The 17,967-nt window shown below is 41.6% G+C and overlaps 1 protein-coding gene across 2 annotated transcripts in view; it reads right to left on the minus strand.

Moving 5' to 3' along the window:
• Positions 1-310: 310 nt before the first annotated feature.
• The window catches only part of SLC37A3 (solute carrier family 37 member 3), a 44,882-nt gene continuing 27,225 nt past the window's right edge, over positions 311-17,967 (minus strand). For both annotated transcript variants that reach the window (XM_081102477.1, XM_081102478.1), the window contains exons 7-15: positions 15,394-15,490; positions 13,036-13,120; positions 12,158-12,336; positions 9,794-9,935; positions 7,900-8,001; positions 7,264-7,311; positions 6,103-6,254; positions 3,537-3,602; positions 311-1,628 (exon numbers count right to left, since the gene is read on the minus strand). In XM_081102477.1, the coding sequence (XP_080958603.1) occupies positions 1,536-1,628; positions 3,537-3,602; positions 6,103-6,254; positions 7,264-7,311; positions 7,900-8,001; positions 9,794-9,935; positions 12,158-12,336; positions 13,036-13,120; positions 15,394-15,490 (964 nt within the window). In that variant the 3' untranslated portion in view covers positions 311-1,535. The remainder of the gene's footprint in view (positions 1,629-3,536; positions 3,603-6,102; positions 6,255-7,263; positions 7,312-7,899; positions 8,002-9,793; positions 9,936-12,157; positions 12,337-13,035; positions 13,121-15,393; positions 15,491-17,967) is intronic.

Below are 17,967 nucleotides of genomic sequence, written 5' to 3' on the forward strand. Positions count from 1 at the left end.
CTTCCTCTGTAAAAAAATCAATAAAATGTATTTTAAAAAAAAAATCAGAATGGTGTTCATCTAGACAATATTCTTAAATTACAACCAGGCAACTCATCCAAACACAGCAGCACCTCACACAAGGGGAAGAGCATGGAAATGGCTGGCTCTGCACCTACAGGGGAGAAACTGTACAATCTGCCGACACTGTAGGGCTGGTGAGTGGTCCCCAGGGAACACTCAATAGCAGGAAATCATAAGGCATGAGTCACATCCTAAAACATGGAGCTCAGAGAATAAATTTAAATAACCAGATGGACAGACATTTATTATAAAAGTCAGTTTATTTTCCCTTCCTGTGTTTCATATTTTCCCTTTTTGTCAGTAATGAGCAATTAACTGATTGGAAATCCGCTTGATTAAATAACATTAAGTTCACAAACATACCACATTTCGGAGTATAAAGCAGGAGGCTGAAAAATATTCCCTAACCCAAAGCAAATTAGGCAGGCCTCACAATTGCACATTTCCCCCCTAGTTTGCTTACATAATTTAGAATATTTATCCAGAATGGCCTTGAAATATTGATAACCAGTCTAGAATTCACAGCCCTGAAGACCGACACTCCACAAACCTCTGAAGAATAGATGTGCAAACCCCCCCAGGCCCCAGTGGTCCCTTAGTGCGATTCCATGTCACACGCTACCGCTAACTAGGACGAAGGTCGCTCCTTCCTTCCTTTCCTCTCTAATTCTAGGCTCCTGCCGAGGCTACTCAAGGCACCCGGCTGGGACAGAGGTCAGTCCTCTGAAAACAGGGCTGAGCAGATTCACTTCCTTGTGGATCCGACAGCAAACCTGGGCTTGAGTACTTGTGGGTGACACGTTGCAATGTTCACAACTGATACACCTTATGGTCCTTGAGGTGACTCCATCCTGCCAGGAGCCAGAGTTAGTTTTGAATGAAGGTGGAGAACAAGTTGACAGCAATTTGGAGCTAGTCTGCTTCTGCATGTAGCATGATTTTTCCCACCATGATTAACAAAGGCATTCTTGGTCCAAGGCAAGCTTATTCTGGATCCAGCTGGAGCACCTTCTCAGGATTTGATGCTTCGAAGATGAGCTACCCCCTGCAAACTCATTTCCAAAGCAAAAGGCAACGAGCCTTTCTATTCACGGAACCCGACTTTGATATAAACCATGCGCGGCTGCTTGTGGTCACTCAGCTTCCCAGGCTGGAGAACAAAGGTCCAAGTCCAATGTAGCCTTTAAGGTTAAAGGGATAAACCTCAACAGGCCCAACAAAGACACTGGCAGATTCACAGGCCATTTGTACGTTCATGAAACAACAATAAAACTCATCAGCGATCATTCCTGTAGTGTAGCAAAATAACCCACCTCGCTCTGGTCAGCATCGCAAGAGGCTGACACTGTTGAAAGAGGCTTGGCCATCTGAGGTTATTTTGGAGCTCTTAAGACAACTCCAAAATGGGACAAATTAAAAGAAATTATAGTCCTAATGTGTCTCCTATTATTCTTGTTCTTCTGGAGCACCAGTCATCCACTCAGTATGCGAGCTTGTCGTCTTTGCATAAGAGAACGCATTTCCCTCACTATTAATGGCGAAATAAATACAATTGTACAACTTGTCTGTGAAGAGAAGAAAAGCATTAAATGTGCGGTAACAATTTAATTAATTCTGTTGGAGCATCATGTTTTGAACATAATGACTTTGAACAATTACATTCATTCTGACTTCATACAAAGATAAATCTAATCTTCAATGAATTAACAAATAACTTTGAAAATTAGTTAAAATTAAAAAATACTTAATGTTACATTATAGTGTCCAAATAAAAAAACTAAGGTACACAAATTAAATAATTTGTGACAGGTGGAACAGAAAATCGATACTGGGGCTCAGATTTTTTTTTTTTTTAAATATATTTTATTGATTTTTTACAGAGAGGAAGGGAGAGAGATAGAGAGTCAGAAACATCGATCAGCTGCCTCCTGCACATCTCCTACTGGGGATGTGCCTGCAACCCAGGTACATGCCCTTGACCGGAATCGAACCTGGGACCCTTCAGTCCGCAGGCCGACGCTCTATCCACTGAGCCAAACCGGTTTTGGCTGGGGCTCAGATTTTAAAAAGTGTTTCTCGCCTGGCCTGGCCGAGCACCAATCTATGAACCAGGAGGTCATGATTCAATTCCTGGTCAGAGCATATGCCTGGGTTGCAGGTTCAATCCCCAGTATGGGGTGTGCAGGAGGCAACCGATCAATGATTCTCTTTCATCACTGATGTTTCTCTCTCTCTCTCCCTCTCCCTTCCTCTATGAAATCAATAAAAATATTTTAAAAATGTGTTTCTTATTATAGATTCTGGGTTTTTTTTTCTATTAGAAGTTGTAGTGTGATCACAGCAGCAAGTTCATCAGGAGACACTGCCCTCTACTTAGCATGGGTGTCGGAAGTGGACAGAGTCCCATGCCCCCATCTCCAGAAGCTAGAAGGCAGCTGGGCGGAAGGAAGCATCCTCTGTGACAGCAGAGAACGTAAACCTGCAGGCGGCACCAGGGAACTCTGGTGCTGAACTGCCCCCCGACTCCCTGGACAAGATGCAGTGTCTGGACTTGGGACGACTGAGGCTGCCTTCAATTAGGAAGCCCTAGATTTAGGGACAAACTGAATGCATCCCCTGGTGGACGAAGCTATCATAGACGCTCTCAAACAGACCTGTCTGGAGCACTGTCTCACCAATAATGGACAGACTCCATCACATGCCTATTCAGCAGAAAGCAGTATTTCAAAAGCACAAGGCCTTACTCTGTATTGGCTATTTCCCAGACAGGATAAAATTCCAGCCAAGAAGGTCTAAGGCACAACAGGTATTTTCTCAAGAGACTCGGGTTCTTTTTAGAACCTACACGACACAGTGTTAATCACAGCTTCTTTTTTAACCCTATGTGGCTTGGTGCCCGCCCACTGTCATTTCCTTCAGAATTCCCCAATTATATTCACCAGACACAGAGTACCCTGGAAGAGACCGATTAATGATTGGTGATACTTTAAGTGTCTTGTCATTTTTTCTGGTTTTATAAATGACAATACTCATTAGACTCGGGTCAAGGACAAACTAAGGGCTCTTTCCTTCCTTAAAAAAAGAATGTTTTTTAGACTGACAAAAATCTTATTTTTTACAAAGGGTTTTTATTTTATTTTATTTAAATATATTTCATTGATTTTTTACAGAGAGGAAGGGAGAGAGATAGTTAGAAACATCGATGAGAGAGATACATCGATCAGCTGCCTCCTGCACACCTCCTACTGGGGTTGTGCCCGCAACCAAGGTACATGCCCTTGACCGGAATTGAACCTGGGACCCTTGAGTCCGCAGGCCAACGCTCTATACACTGAGCCAAGCCGGTTACGGCTACAAAGGGTTTTTAAAAGCAATCAGTAATTTTTCTGGTTTAAGAAATGATTTAAGTAAATGCTTTGAAGTAAATCAGTAAGAAAACTTACTAGTTCAAAAAAAGGGGGGCACACACTTACCATGAGAATGAAAAAGTAGAACACCCACATCCATCCAAGGTTGTCCTGGATCAAAGACACTAAATACTAAAATGGAGAAAAAGAAATTATTACGTAATCCTTCATGAATTAATAAAATCAAGTAGCTGTAAGCAGATTAAACATGGCTCTTCTAGAAAATAAGAAGGGAGTTAGGATTTGCATAGTGTTTTGCAGTTTACAAAGCCCTTTCACATACATGTTCCTATGTGAGCTGCATTAACGGCCTTCACTTTGTAAGCTGGCAGAGTCCCAAACTGCACAACAGAAGACATGAGTTCAGAAGGTTTCTCTCTATTCACTTTGCTATTGAGAGAGGAAGATGAACATCCTCAAGTCACTTCCGTTCTTTCTTCCAATGAAAGGTATCATAATTGATGCTTTCAAAAATGCTTTGTCTTTTAAGGGTATCACTCACTTTACAATTATGCTGTTTGCTTATAAAATTACTGTATCTTTAACATTTTTCAACATATTCTTTTAATTTACTTTCAATTAACAAAAAGGATCTGATAGCATTTAACCCCTTTACTTTTTTTATTATGGTAAAATATGTAACATAAAATTTGCCACTTTCACCATTTTTTGGAGTACGACTCAGTGGCATCAAATACATTCACAATGTTGCACAACCATCACCACCATCTGTTTCCACAATTTTTCAGCACCCAAACAGAACCCCTGTGCCCATTAAGCAGTAACTCCCCATCCCCCCTTTTCCCCAGTCCCTGGTAACCTCTAATGTGCTTTCTGCCTCTGAATTTCCTATTCTGGATATTTCTGGTTAAGTGGAATCACACAGTATTTACCCTTTGTGTCCGGTTTATTTCACTTAGAATACTGTTTTGAAGGTTCAACCATGTTGTACTACGTATCAGAGCTTCATTCCTTTTCATGGCTGAGTAATATTCCATGAAGATACTAGAGGCCCGATGCATGAAATTTGTGCAAGGGGCTTGGCCCTCACAGCCGAGGCTTCGTCCAGAAGGTCATCCAGTTGTTCAGCTGTTTGGTCTAATTAGCATATTATGCTTTTATTATTCTAGATACCACATTTTGTTTCTCCAGTCACCTTGAGTTGTTTGGTCAACACTTGAGTTGTTTCCACCTTTTGGCTATTATAAATAGTGCTGCAATGGCTGAAACCAGTTTGGCTCAGTGGATAGAGTGTCGGCCTGCGGACTGAAAGGTCCCCGGTTCAATTCTGGTCAAGGGCATGTACCTGGCCAAAACCGGTTTGGCTCAGTGGATAGAGTGTCGGCCTGCAGACTGAAGGGTCCCAGGTTCAATTCCGGTCAAGGGCATGTACCTGGGTTGCGGGCATATCCCCAGTAGGAGATGTGCAGGAGGCAGCTGATCGATGTTTCTCTCTCATCGATGTTTCTAACTCTCTATCTCTCTCCCTTCCTCTCTGTAAAAAATCAATAAAATATATTTAAAAAAAAAAAAAAAAAGATTCTCTCTTTGAAAAAAAAAAAAAAGGGCATGTACCTGGGTTGCGGGCACATCCCCAGTAGGGGGTGTGCAGGAGGCAGCTGATCGATGTTTCTCTCTCATCGATGTTTCTGACCCTCTATCTCTCTCCCTTCCTCTCTGAAAAAAATCAATAAAATATATTAAAAAAAATAATAAAATAAAATGTTTAATAAATAAATAAATAAATAAATAGTGCTGCAATGAACGTTGGCATACGGATATCTGAAACCCTGTTTTCAATTCATTGAAATTCCACTCCTAGAGATATATACCTCAGAGTGGAATTGCTGGACCACACGGCAATTCTAATGTTTAACTTACTTTAGAACCACCAGTTTTCTATAACAGCTTTAACATTTTACATTTCCACCAGCAATGTATGAAAACTCCAACTTCTCCATGGCTTCATAAATAGTTGTTATCTTGTGTGTGTGTTTTTAAATTATACCTATCCTAATTGGTATGAAGTGGTATTACACTCTGGTTTTTATTTATATTTCCCTAATGACTTAGAATGTTGTAGGAAGCAGGGAAAGTGAGTCAGAGCAGCTGCAGATCCCTGGCCACTTCTGGTGGGGACCCATGTAATGAGCACATGTACATGTGTGTTTGGTAGGGTTTACACGTCAGGTGGGGAATAATGAGAAGCATGTGTCTCATGGCCTCCTTGGGGTGCCAAGTTCAGGCTAGAAAGCAGGGGGTAGCAGGCTGGGACTGAAGGATCTATCTGATGAGGTGTGAACTTATTTCCAGAAAGGAAGAATCTGGAAGTAAAAGTGGAAAAAGGGAACTAAAAATGTAGAGGCACCTTCCAGATGGACCTCAGAAAGGACTCAACCCCAGAAAGGGCTTCCAGTACAGCTGGCCCTTAGAGAGGACTCAACCCCAGGCTCCCAGTACAACTGGCCCTTAGAGAGAACCAAACCTCCAGGTTCTCAAGCCCAGGCTCTCAGCACATCACACTACAGCACAAGAGTGCCACCTGCTGTGGCCCAGCGGGCAGTTATAAATTCTTCCACTAGATGAAGGACTACTTAAACACTCAATTTCAAGCCCTCTCCCGCTCACTTACCTGGCCCACCGCAGCTCCAATGCTCCCAGTTCCGTCAACAATTCCTGTGACCGTCGCCAAAGCCTCACTGCTGCCTTGGATGAGCTCTTGGCGACCCAAGTCAGCAGAGATAGCAGAGCTAATCATATTAGAAGGTCCGCCAATAAAAAATCCTAGTCATACACAGAGAGGTTCTTATTAAAACACTATTCATAACCCCACTAGGAATCCAGTGAATAAGGCAAACACTTATCCCACAATTTTAGTCACTATGTCGGAGAGAAACAGAAAAAAAAGGGAAAAATAACCAGTAAAAATGAAAACTCTCCCAGGTAGTACCATCTTCAAATTAATTACCATACACTTTTCTGAAATCCCTTCTTGAATTACATGACACACTAGTATATTTTACAGAAACCAAACATATAGAAAATATAGTGAACACATAGTCTTTCTAATCCTGTGAAGTGTGCATTCATTAATAACTAGTTGCACTAGCTTGTCAAGTTATGTCATAGAGGTGGATCACAGAGCATCTGACTACCAAAGTCAACCAAACATAATGAAAAAAGGAGAGAGAAGAGAAAAAGCTATTTAAACGGTGCAGGTGGTTCTATCTGCACTGCTCTCAGGGAAGCCATCCAAGGACCGTGCAGGAGTTGGCCCGCGTGAATCCCTTAACACGCTGCAATCAGTTCCATGAGCCTCGGGTGGCATGAGCAGCTCTCCCTATGCTGAGTACAATCTAAAGTTTAAAAATAAGGAATTTTTCTATAACATAGCGCCTATACACACTCAACTGTTTCATCTAGGGCTGAAGTGAAGAGATACTGACCAATTCCAACACAGGAGGAAAAACTAGCTATACTGGGCTTTTTGAAAGCTGCTGAATTGGTTTCCAAGGTGGCAGCTTCCTAGGCCACTTCCAGAAGTGATGTGAGAAGCTGAGGCAGCGATCAAAACAGTTAGGACACCTCTGTCCAAAGGTGATTCTGTAACTGAAGGACTGAGGAGGTCACGTAACAGCAGAGAAACAGAATCTGCTGTGTCTGTCTTTCCTTTCACCAACTGAATTCTCTGTAATTAAGGTTTTAGTGTAACTCAAACTAAGGGAAACCGTTTCCTTTTTCCCTTTTTGCTTATAGAGGAAATACAACAGTGAAATGGAGCCAGATGCCATACCTGTAACAGCCATCAGAAGTGCATTGATGGACTTGTTGTTTGGAGAACCTGTGAGGAAAGACATGCTGACTTTAGAAGCGCATCACGTGTGCCTCCACAGGACAGTCCACAAAGGCCTGGGTCTCTGTGACCTTGCAGATCACACCCAGACACAACAAAGGGATACAACTCTTTCACGGCCTCTTCCAACTTTTATTTGTAATGTCTGTCTCTTGCTGGTGCTCAAGCTAATGAGACTTCTAAAAGCTACGGAAAGACCCTACTCCAATCTCAGCAGCATCTTAAGGGACATACACCAAACTCACTAATGACCATCTTTCCTCTTTTGAAACCTTTTCCCTTTTATTGTTTTATTGGCTCTAATGCCGTTCCTCTGGAGCCGACCCTCAAACAAAGCATATACCCTCCCAAGCAACCTTTTAAACAAACCAACAAAGCAGAAGAGATGCCAGTTTCCTTCCCAACACAAATAAAACTACGTGATGATACTTCCACCAGGTAGTCACGGGACAATACAAAGGTCTCCAGCATGCCCCTGTAGCTGGGCTCCAGGATCACCCCCGGGCTGACCACTGACTCAAGGCAAATGCCTTAGTCCTAAGAGATCAGGACACTTAATTGCAAGGGAATACTCACGACTGTATCCAACCAGGGACCCAATTGCCAGAAACAGACTCAGAGCTAAAACGGGTGCTCTCTTCTGTAACACATCAGAGATGAAGCCTTGCAGAGTTCCACCTTTAGGCACAAAGAGTGCATCATAGTCAAAATCATTTATAATTTAGCTCGGTTACCTGAAACGTGCTCTTCAGGTACCCTCCGCCCGCTATCCAGATCCTAACACTGGTCTATGCAGAAAGATGGCGGACTCTCCTACGTTTCCTCCAGAATTTCCCTTCAGGAAGATGACTCACGATGGCTGACGGGGACAGGGCACCACGAATCAGACACCAGAAAAGGAAAAAGGGAAAATCACCAAGGCCGCCCACTGCCCCTTGTTTCTCTTCTCTAACCGGCTGTGAAGGTTTTTCGGATTTTTTTTTGCTTTTTATTTAAAAGATGATTAAGGACCATGCCTCATAGGCTATTAGTAGCAGCCAATAAATATTCACTACAATTAAATGCAGAAATTATGGCCTAATAATAACTACCAGGTCCTGATGTTTAAAAAGAGGTGACATGTTACCCTGGCCAGGTGGCTCAGTTGGTTGAAGCATCGTCCCAAAGGTTTGCAGGTTCGATTCCTGATTAGGGCACATACTTATATTGCACATACAGAAGGCAACTAATCAATGTGCTACATCAATGTTTCTCTTTCTCTCCCCTCCCGCCCCATCTCTCTCTTTTTTCCACCCTTCCACATTCCCTCCCTCTCTCCCTTCCTCCCTCTCTGGGATCAGTAAGTGTATCCTCTGGCGAGGTTTAAAATAAATAAATAAAAATAAAAAGAGGCCCTAACCGGTTTGGCTCAGTGGATAGAGTGTCGGCCTGCGGACTGAAAGGTCCCAGGTTCGATTCCGGTCAAGGACACGTACCTTGGTTGCAGGTACATCCCGTTTGGGGTGTGCAGGAGGCAGCTGATCGATGTTTCTCTCTCATCGATGTTTCTAACTCTCTATCTCTCTCCCTTCCTCTCTGTACAAAATCAATAACTATATTTTTTTTAAAAAATCAATAAAATATATTAAAAAAATAAAAAGAGGTGATATGAACTCTTCAAGCAACACAGTTGCATTTAAATACAGTCCCATGTTAGTTCTAGGCGCTAGGGGACATCTGGTACATCTTCATCAGATAGTAAGACACAGAAGTATGGTCAGGTCTAAAGGTGGCAACCTCACCTTTGACTCTGGATCTAAGAAGAGGGCAAACAAGTTCAAATACAATGGTAGTATATCACCTAAGGCTACACCAGGTGGTTTCACGGGCTCAGGGTAGTTCAGTCTTACCACAATTCTACATGTAAACATTACAGAAAGGATGTTAAGGCTTTGTCATAGCCATTTAAGTCACACCCACTAAAATGCATTCTGAACGCCTATCTTAAAGTTTCTTACTTCCCTGTTTATACTTCCAGCTATAATTAAAAGTCATTACTAAAATCTGTGTACAAAGCAGCTACAAAATATTCACAAATATCAATCCCTGCTATTATTCTCACCTCCATGATCTTACAATCTATACACTAACTAATGTGCATAGCTAAGAGCTAAGATTTACCAAAAGTGTATGCAAGGGTTACATTAAAAGAGGTCACAGAGGGAAACATCCTAAGACGACAAGAGAACAGATCCATCAACAAAGGTCTGAGCGTAAGGGCCCCATAAGTCACAGGCTGCCATAGGCTGGATCTTTTTTTTTTTTTTTCCGCCCACCCCTAGGCTGGATCTTTTATACAAACTTTTTTTTAAGAGTTTGACTGTTTACTGGTAGGACAGTTTAGGGGAAATGGCTGTAGAATAAGTAATAAAACTTGAAATGATGTCAGACTTCATAACTACTATAGAAAAAGATGCATCACAGGCATTACCTATAATCCCTCCGACATCGTACCAAATGGACAGCTTGTCAGCTTCAGCCTCCTTCCACCCAAAGTTGTTGCTCAGGTAAAAGGGCAACCAGAAGAAGAAGGAGTAGTTCACTAACTTCAAGCAGGCATAGGCGAGTGAGTACTGCAAGAAACACATTCAACCATCAGTAAGGAACAAACTGCACAGCAGGGCCACAGTTTCTAATGTCACTAAACAGCAAAACAAAATGGAGAAGTTTGGGACGGATAGCCTTACTGTAAAATTAAACTTTTCTACAAATTCCTATTGGCCTGAGTTTCCCTGGTCTCCCTCTTTTCCTTATCCCCATTAACTTCTAGAAAGGCATTTACAACAGGCCTTGGGAATAGAAAACACAGACGACCATCTCCTAACCCTCCCTTTTTTTCTCCTTTCAGTTCTCTGGTAGAAGCAAACCAGTGTTTTGAACCTGTAAGGCAGGGCACATACTCATATTTCTTAATTTAGACAAAGATTAAAGGTATTCATGCCACCAACTAGCATTAACCATAGCAAATAAACCCAGTAAACCTCACAGCTTCTATTGCAAGCAGCCAAACTATTTTGGTTCTTCTATTTCCTGCAAAGTTAATATTATGAACCATGGAGAATAACATGACTAAACTATAGTTCCAAGGTCTAAGAAAAGCATCAATATTACAACTACTTTCACATTATAGTTTCCAAAAGCTTTACATTCCCACATCTAGTGGAAAAGCAAAGAATATTTAAAAAAAAAAAAAAAAAAAGAGTATCTTTAGTGAGTCAAAAAGAAAGGAACATGATTGTCTTGGGCCTTGTGGTTCTACTTTGAGGAATAAAAGGTGCCGCTGCCTTACGATGGCAGTGGCACTAAGACTCCTATATTCAACACATTATTGCCAGGAAATCCTGACATTTAGCATCAAAGGAAAAAGGGGGAGGAACAGAGAGACTGACTTCAAAGGGTGTCTGGCTAGTATATTCTTTTCCCTGGAGCTGCCAGTTATTCCCTAGGTATCACTTGTTTAAAACAGCTTCCCTGGCCGGGCCACAGCCACCCCCTAGAGAGCCAAGTGAGTGCATTCTGTCCAGACAGCCTGTTACAGAGACAAAGGAATTAAGTTAACTAGATTTCCTTTACATCCCTATCCATGTCAGGAAAAAACAGCTTGGGAAATACAAATGAATAGTGAAAGATTCCATATTTAATCACACAAATTTTTAAGGTCTCAGAAATGAATCTATTACTAACTAGTAATCTATTTAATAACTAATTAAAAATACTGATCTTTAGCATAAGAACAGGACTAAAGGAACTTGCATGAACCTTATACATCATCTTTTTAAAAATCGTGGGAACTTAGATTTTAACGTATATTAACAATCCATTTGCAAATGTCAGTTCTCTTACTGAGCTTGCGGCATAGGCAGAAGGGAACTGATGAGCATGAAATATGACAACCTGCAGACTCAGTCTAGCTCAGGGGCTACCACTGAGCAATTAAATAAGAGCCAGTGCGTGTTCACAGTGCCATAGCCCATTCTAGACCCAGGGAGGACTGGTGTGCTCCACGGGAAGGGGAACTGAGACACAAGGGTGGGCTGAGTGACTTACCCCAGGCCTCACAGACAGTTAGTGGGTAAGCTGGAAACATAACCTAGGCCTCTTAACTTCCACTCCCGTGCTAGAGCGCCCGAAACATCAAGACAGAAAAACTGCAGCAGAAGGGATTTAGTTTAGACGTTAGAAAATTCTCCTGGCTATAAAGGTTGTGGAAACACTGGAATGCATTACCAAGAAATACTGTGGAGTATTCTGCTCTGGGCCTTTTCATAAAAGGGCAAACAAGTGTTTCTTCCTAGAATAAGAATATCAGCAAATAGGGCAGATTTAACGACCCATTCAAAACCCCTCTTGGTTGACACATAATTTTCTAATACTGTAACAGGACATAAAGTATATATTTAAAAATACCAACTTTGCCTTCTTACTCAAATGCTAGGTCAGGGTCAGCAAGCTAGGGCTCAGGGCCAAATCTGGCATGCCCATTCATTCATTCATTCATTTTGCTCTGGAGTTAAGTCGTTGTAACAGAGACTGTGCAGTCCCCACAAAGCTAAACACAGTACTCTCTGGCTCTTCATAGAAAAGGTTTGTCGACCTCTGCTTAGATGTGAGAAAAAATTTCCAGTGTTGCTAATATAAAAAGTTGAGGGGCACTATCCACTATTCCTCTGAAAGTATTTCTAAAATAAAGTATCCAAGAGAATCTAAATACTTAATGATGCTTTGTCCCAGGTAGAGGTCATGTCCAGCTATAATAGCTCACTGGTTGTGGCAAGGAGATTTGAACGATCCTTACCGGTATAACTCCAGGAAGGCAACAAGCCTGATAAAAGCTTATTGCCTTGACTTGGGTGATAGTGCTGCCTTCTTGGACTGAATAATTAGGCTCATATTCATCTTCATTTTCAGCACCATTGATTAATGGCTTGTGCGAGTCTTCTTCAACGTTTTCTTCTGCCTCAATACCTGGGAGACCTAAAACCACAGTAACAGCATCATTTACAGAGCGCCTTCTAGGTGCCTGGTGTTGTGCTAAGTGCTTTGCAATAAGCACATAAGTAATGTATCATTACTTATGGGGTCAATATTATTTTATTTGCACTTCACAGAAGAAGCAACCAGGTTCACTGGCCAAGTTCAACTAAGGTCAATTAAGGTCAATAACACAACAAACCTGGGATTTTAATTTCACTTTATCTGGCTTCAAAGCAATGTGTTCTCAACTAAATCACTCTAGCTCTCTCATGTACAAAAAGGAGTCAATTATATACTATTAACCTGATGTACCTCTAATAATATTCAAAGGATAGAATCATACATGTATTTGCTTCTGTGGTTTCGCTTGTACAAATTCTGTATTTAACAAGAGATAAATATCACACTAAATTATTTTTATGAAAGAAATCTGTCTCAAGAAGTGAAATTAGAAATACATCTCAATTATAAAACTCACTTGCAAATGAGTTTTCCCTAGATCTGTAACAGGTGAGCCTCACTCCCCTCAAACACGTGCAGCTACGGTGGGCTTAGCTGGGCCCAAGACACAACAGCAATACTGCTCCTTTAACCCACTGCAAGTAACTCACAGTTCTCCTAGGAGAACAGAGACTAACTGTCCTGGCCTCAGACTTCTCTTCGCCCATAACAGTAACAGAAGCAACAGCTTGTCCTCACCAATTTCTTCAGGTGACACCAGGAGTCCAAAGAAGATGACGACCCCACCAGCAAACTGCACGGCCGCCGTCACCAGGAAGGCGTACTAGAGGGAAGAGGGCAGATGCTCCTTATGTGTCTGGGACACTCATCAGAGACACGTGTGCAAGGTGGGAGGCGGAGGGTGAGGAACGGGGAGGGAAGGATGGGACACTGGGAAGAAAATGAGTGTTGAGTGCTTAGCCTGTGCCAGGCAGGCACTGAGCTATGTTTCACTTGTGTTTTCTCTTAGATTTTCCCAATGACACTCTGAGGCTCAGAGAGGATAATTAAGGTCCCCTGAACACTGAGTGGTATGACTGTGAAATCTGGACTAACTCTAAAAATCTTATTCTTTGCATTGCACGGCCTCCCAAAGAGACATATCTGCCATTGATGATATTCTACCCAGTTACGGGGATCAAACAATAAACACAACAATAATATAAGGCAGCATGTAGCTGAATAAATGAGGAAGCCAAATCCTAATAAAAAACCATGTACAAGAATTTAGAATAAGGAAACCGCTTAAGAGGCTGAAGTAGCTGCACAATGCGTTAAGGAAAAGCTGAAGATCAAAGCAATTGACCATCTTTCTGGGTACAACCGAAGCAAAGGCAGAGGGTGGGAGTGAGATGGAAAGCCATCCTCACAGTCAAGGAAGAGGGCTTCTGCTGAGACGTAACAGGAATATAAAACTGATTTGGGCCAGGCCGGCATGGCTCAGTGGTTGAGCATTGACCTATGAACCAGGAGGTTACAGTTCGATTCGCAGTCAGGGCACACGCCCAGGCCATGGGCTCCATCCCCAGTGTGATCCTCTCTCATCATTGATGTTTCTATCTCTCTCTCCCACTTCCTTTCTCTCTGAAACCAATAAAAAATATTAAAAAAAAAAAAGAGCAACTTACCTACTTTTAATTATTTAGGTTTCTGAATAAGCAACACATTTACATGATTTAAGCAACAAAAAGATGTAAAAACTCTCCCCACACCCCTTCTCCCATCCACTCAATCCTCATTTCCCAGCATATAACCATTATTACTGTATTTTTACTTTCCAGAGATTGCTTTAGAAACATACAAGCCAATACAAATATGTACTCTTGACTTCTTCCTCCATTTTACATATTGAATGGCGTCATTCAATACTCACTGTTTAGCATCCCTGCTTTTTTCACTTAATATACACCATTGAGATAGTTCCCTATCGGTACAGAGAGAGCTTTGCAATCCTATTTCACAGCTGCACAGCATCCCACTGAACAGGTGTATCCCAAGGTAACTATTTCCCTTTTGGCTGACATTCATTACCAACGTTCTGCTGTGGCACACACTGAAATAAGTGACCTTGTCGCAGATCACTGTGCCTGCCAAAGCAATTTCACCTGTGGGGTTCATTCCTGGGGGCAGAGAGCCCCTCCACGGGCAGAACAGCTGCAGTTTTGAGAGACTGTCCCATACTGACCCCGAGAGGAGTTATTTACTTTGCCAACTGCAATGCCGGTTTTTCCACATCCTCATAAACACAACGTATTATCACACTTTTGGGTTTTTACCAGTCTAATAAACATTCAGTGCAGTTTCTTTAATTGCATTTCTCTGCGGACTACTACCTAGCTCCATAAAGGGCAAAGAGTTTTAGCCCCATGTACACTCTCTACTGCCTAGAGGCCCTTAGAGGAGCTTAATGATATTAATGGAATAAAGTTATAAGGGAAGTGGAATTTCTTTTCATGTGTTTGTAAGGTATTCCTAGTCCCTTTTTACCAACTAGACGTCCAAGTCCTTTACCTTTTTTCCTGTGTTGTTGGTCTTTTCTTATCAATCTGTGGGTGCTTGTTTATATTAGGAAGATCAGCTCTTTATCTCTAACGAGTTGCAAATACCTTTTCCTGATTATATGTCTTTAGACTTGGGTATTCTTCAGGAATAATGTTGCTATATGTTTCCATTTGTCAAGTTTTCTTTATTTTCTTTTTATGATTTTTAAAAATATATTTTTATTGGTTTCAGAGAGGAAGGGAGAGGGAGAAAGGGATAGAAACATCACTGATGAGAGAGAATCATTGATCAACTGCCTCCTGCACACCCCCTACTGGGGATTAAGCCCACAAACTGGGCATGTGCCCTGACCCGGAATCAAACCGTGACCTCCTGGTACATGTGGGTCAACATTCAACCACTGAGCCACTCAGGCTGCGCAAGTTTGTTCACTTTTATCACAAGCCTTGTCTTACCAAGACACAGCTCAATGCGATTTAAATGGCCACAGCATTATTTCCTAAAAAAACCAAAACATTTATGTGCTTGAGAAAATGCTAAGAAAGAAATACCTACCTCATAACCATACTGCAGAACAGAAGAGGCCAGGCACGCTCCCAAAATGTTGCCTACTGAAGCACAGGCACTCCAGAGACCAAAAACAACGCCTCGGCTAAGATGGAGACAGCAGAACACAGAAGACAACAGAATAAGAAGGGATTTGATTCAGGGTTCAAATACAAAATTGCCAAAACAAAAAGGTTCACAACACAGAGAATTAACGTTCTATTTTTAAGATTTAAGTACACCCACATGACAAAACATCACGTCTCTTCCAACTCTATGACTATTATACTAAAGTTTAATTTGGGGCTCATCAAAAGAAACTATTCAGAGAATTTAAAAAGACAAGCCACAGACTAGAAGAGAAAATATTACATATCACATATCTGATAAGATTTGTATCTGACATATAAAGAACTCTCAAAATTCAATAATATGAAAACAGACAATGCAACAAAATGTTAGAGTATGAATCTTCAATCATCTCAAAATAAAAATTTTTTTTAGAAGGGACAAAAGATTGTAATAGATACTTCACATATAAAAAATATGATGTAAATAGCCGAAACCGGTTTGGCTCAGTGGATAGAGCGTCAGCCTGCGGACTGAGAGGTCCCAGGTTCAATTCCGGTCAAGGGCATGTACCTGGGTTGCGGGCACATCCCCCATGGGGGATGTGCAAGAGGCAGCTGATCGATGTTTCTCTCTCATCGATGTTTCTAACTCTATCTCTTTCCCTTCCTCTCTGTGAAAAATCAATAAAATATATTTAAAAAATAAATAAATAAAAAAATAAAATAAAAAATAAAATAAAAAATATGATGTAAATAGCACATAAAAAGATGCTCAACAGCCCTAGCTGGTTTGGCTCAGTGGATAGAGTGTAGACCTGCGGACTGAAGCGTCCTGGGTTGGATCCCAGTCAAGGGCACATGCCCAGGTTGCAGGCTCAATTTCCAGTAGGGGGCGTGCAGGAGGCAGCCGATCGACAATTCTCTCTCATCACTGATGTTTCCATCTCTCCCTCTCCGTTCCTCTCCTGGTGGATATAGATAAAGATGCTCAACATCACACATTAGGGAAACGCAAACTAAAACCACAATGAGGTATCATGATTCAGCTACAGGATAGCTAAAATAAAAAAGACTGAGCATACCAAGTGTTGGCAAAGATATACAGGAACTAGAACACTTTACACTCTGCTGGTAGAAATGTAAAGTGGTACAACCACATGGAAGAGACTACCAATTTCTTAAAAAGGTATAAGAATACCTATCATATGATCCCGCCAATCTAGTCAAGGTATTTATCCAAAGGAAATGAAAGCATTTGTCCATACAAGAATTTGAAATGAAAGCGTTTGTCCACAGTGGCTTTATTTATTCAGCCAAAAACTGAAAACACCCCAAATGTTCATCAGCACGTGGACAGATCACCAAACTGTGGTACAATGAATTATTATTCAGCTATGAAAAGGAATGGACTATCAATATATGCAACATGAGTGAATCTGAATCTCAAATTATCATGAGTGAAAGAAGACAAACAAGAAAGAGTACAGCCCTAGCTGGTTTGGCTCAGCATCGGCCTGCGGACTCAAGGGTCCCAGGTTCGATTCCAGTCGAGGGCATGTACCTTGGTTGTGGGCACATCCCCAGTGGGGAGTGTGCAGGAAGCAGCTGATCGATGTTTCTAACTCTTTATCCCTCTCCCTTCCTCTCTGTAAAAATCAATAAAATATATTTAAAAAAATAAATAAATAAATAAAAAGAAAGAGTACATAGTGTGTGACTCCATTTATACACAAGTTTAGACAATCCTAATTAACCTAGAGTGACAGAAAGCAGATCAGTAGTTGCCTGGAGATGGCAGTGGGGGTGTGTGTTGGGAGGAGGAATTGCCAAGGAGCACAAAGAAACTTGTGGGGAGGGGGTGGATTGTCCAATATTTTAACTGTGATGATGGTTTTACGGGTGTATTCTTGCCAAAACTCATCAAATAACACATTTTAAACACATGCAACTTATTGCACAACTCAATAAAGCCATTTTAAAAGATGGATGGGGAGAGGAAGAGTCTGGTGGAAGGGAAACTAGCTTTTACACACGTCTTGGAGAAAAATGAATTAGCTCTGAACATAGCCACTGGCAGTGAGGCTGGTGAAAGAAAAAGGGATTAAAAAGTTAATTTTTGAAAAGTTCACATTTGTATTTTATCTATTTGATACATATTAATAACACACTGTGCTAGATTATCTAACTCCTTAAACATTTTTATTGTCTCATGGAGACAGAAGGAATCTTAGAAATGAACAGGGAAGCCACACTGAAAAATACAGGTTGTTCACAAGTATGAGGCTGCTACCTCCAGCTGTTAATTTCAAGTAAATTACAGCAAAGGCTCAGTGTTCTCAACTGGGAGAGCCTGTGACAGCTCTGCAAGGACTGAGTGCAGTCATGTCCTGGAAAGGGCTCCGTGCTGCACACCAATGTGTGTGACTAACTCTGACCCTGACTCCCTAACCAGAAGGGGCCTGACTCTCCCAAGGGAACAGCTCTGTGGGCAATGGCCTCATCTGATCACTGC

Source organism: Myotis nattereri (assembly GCF_964212035.1).
Source record: "Myotis nattereri genome assembly, chromosome: 11".
Taxonomy (NCBI): Eukaryota; Metazoa; Chordata; class Mammalia; order Chiroptera; family Vespertilionidae; genus Myotis; species Myotis nattereri.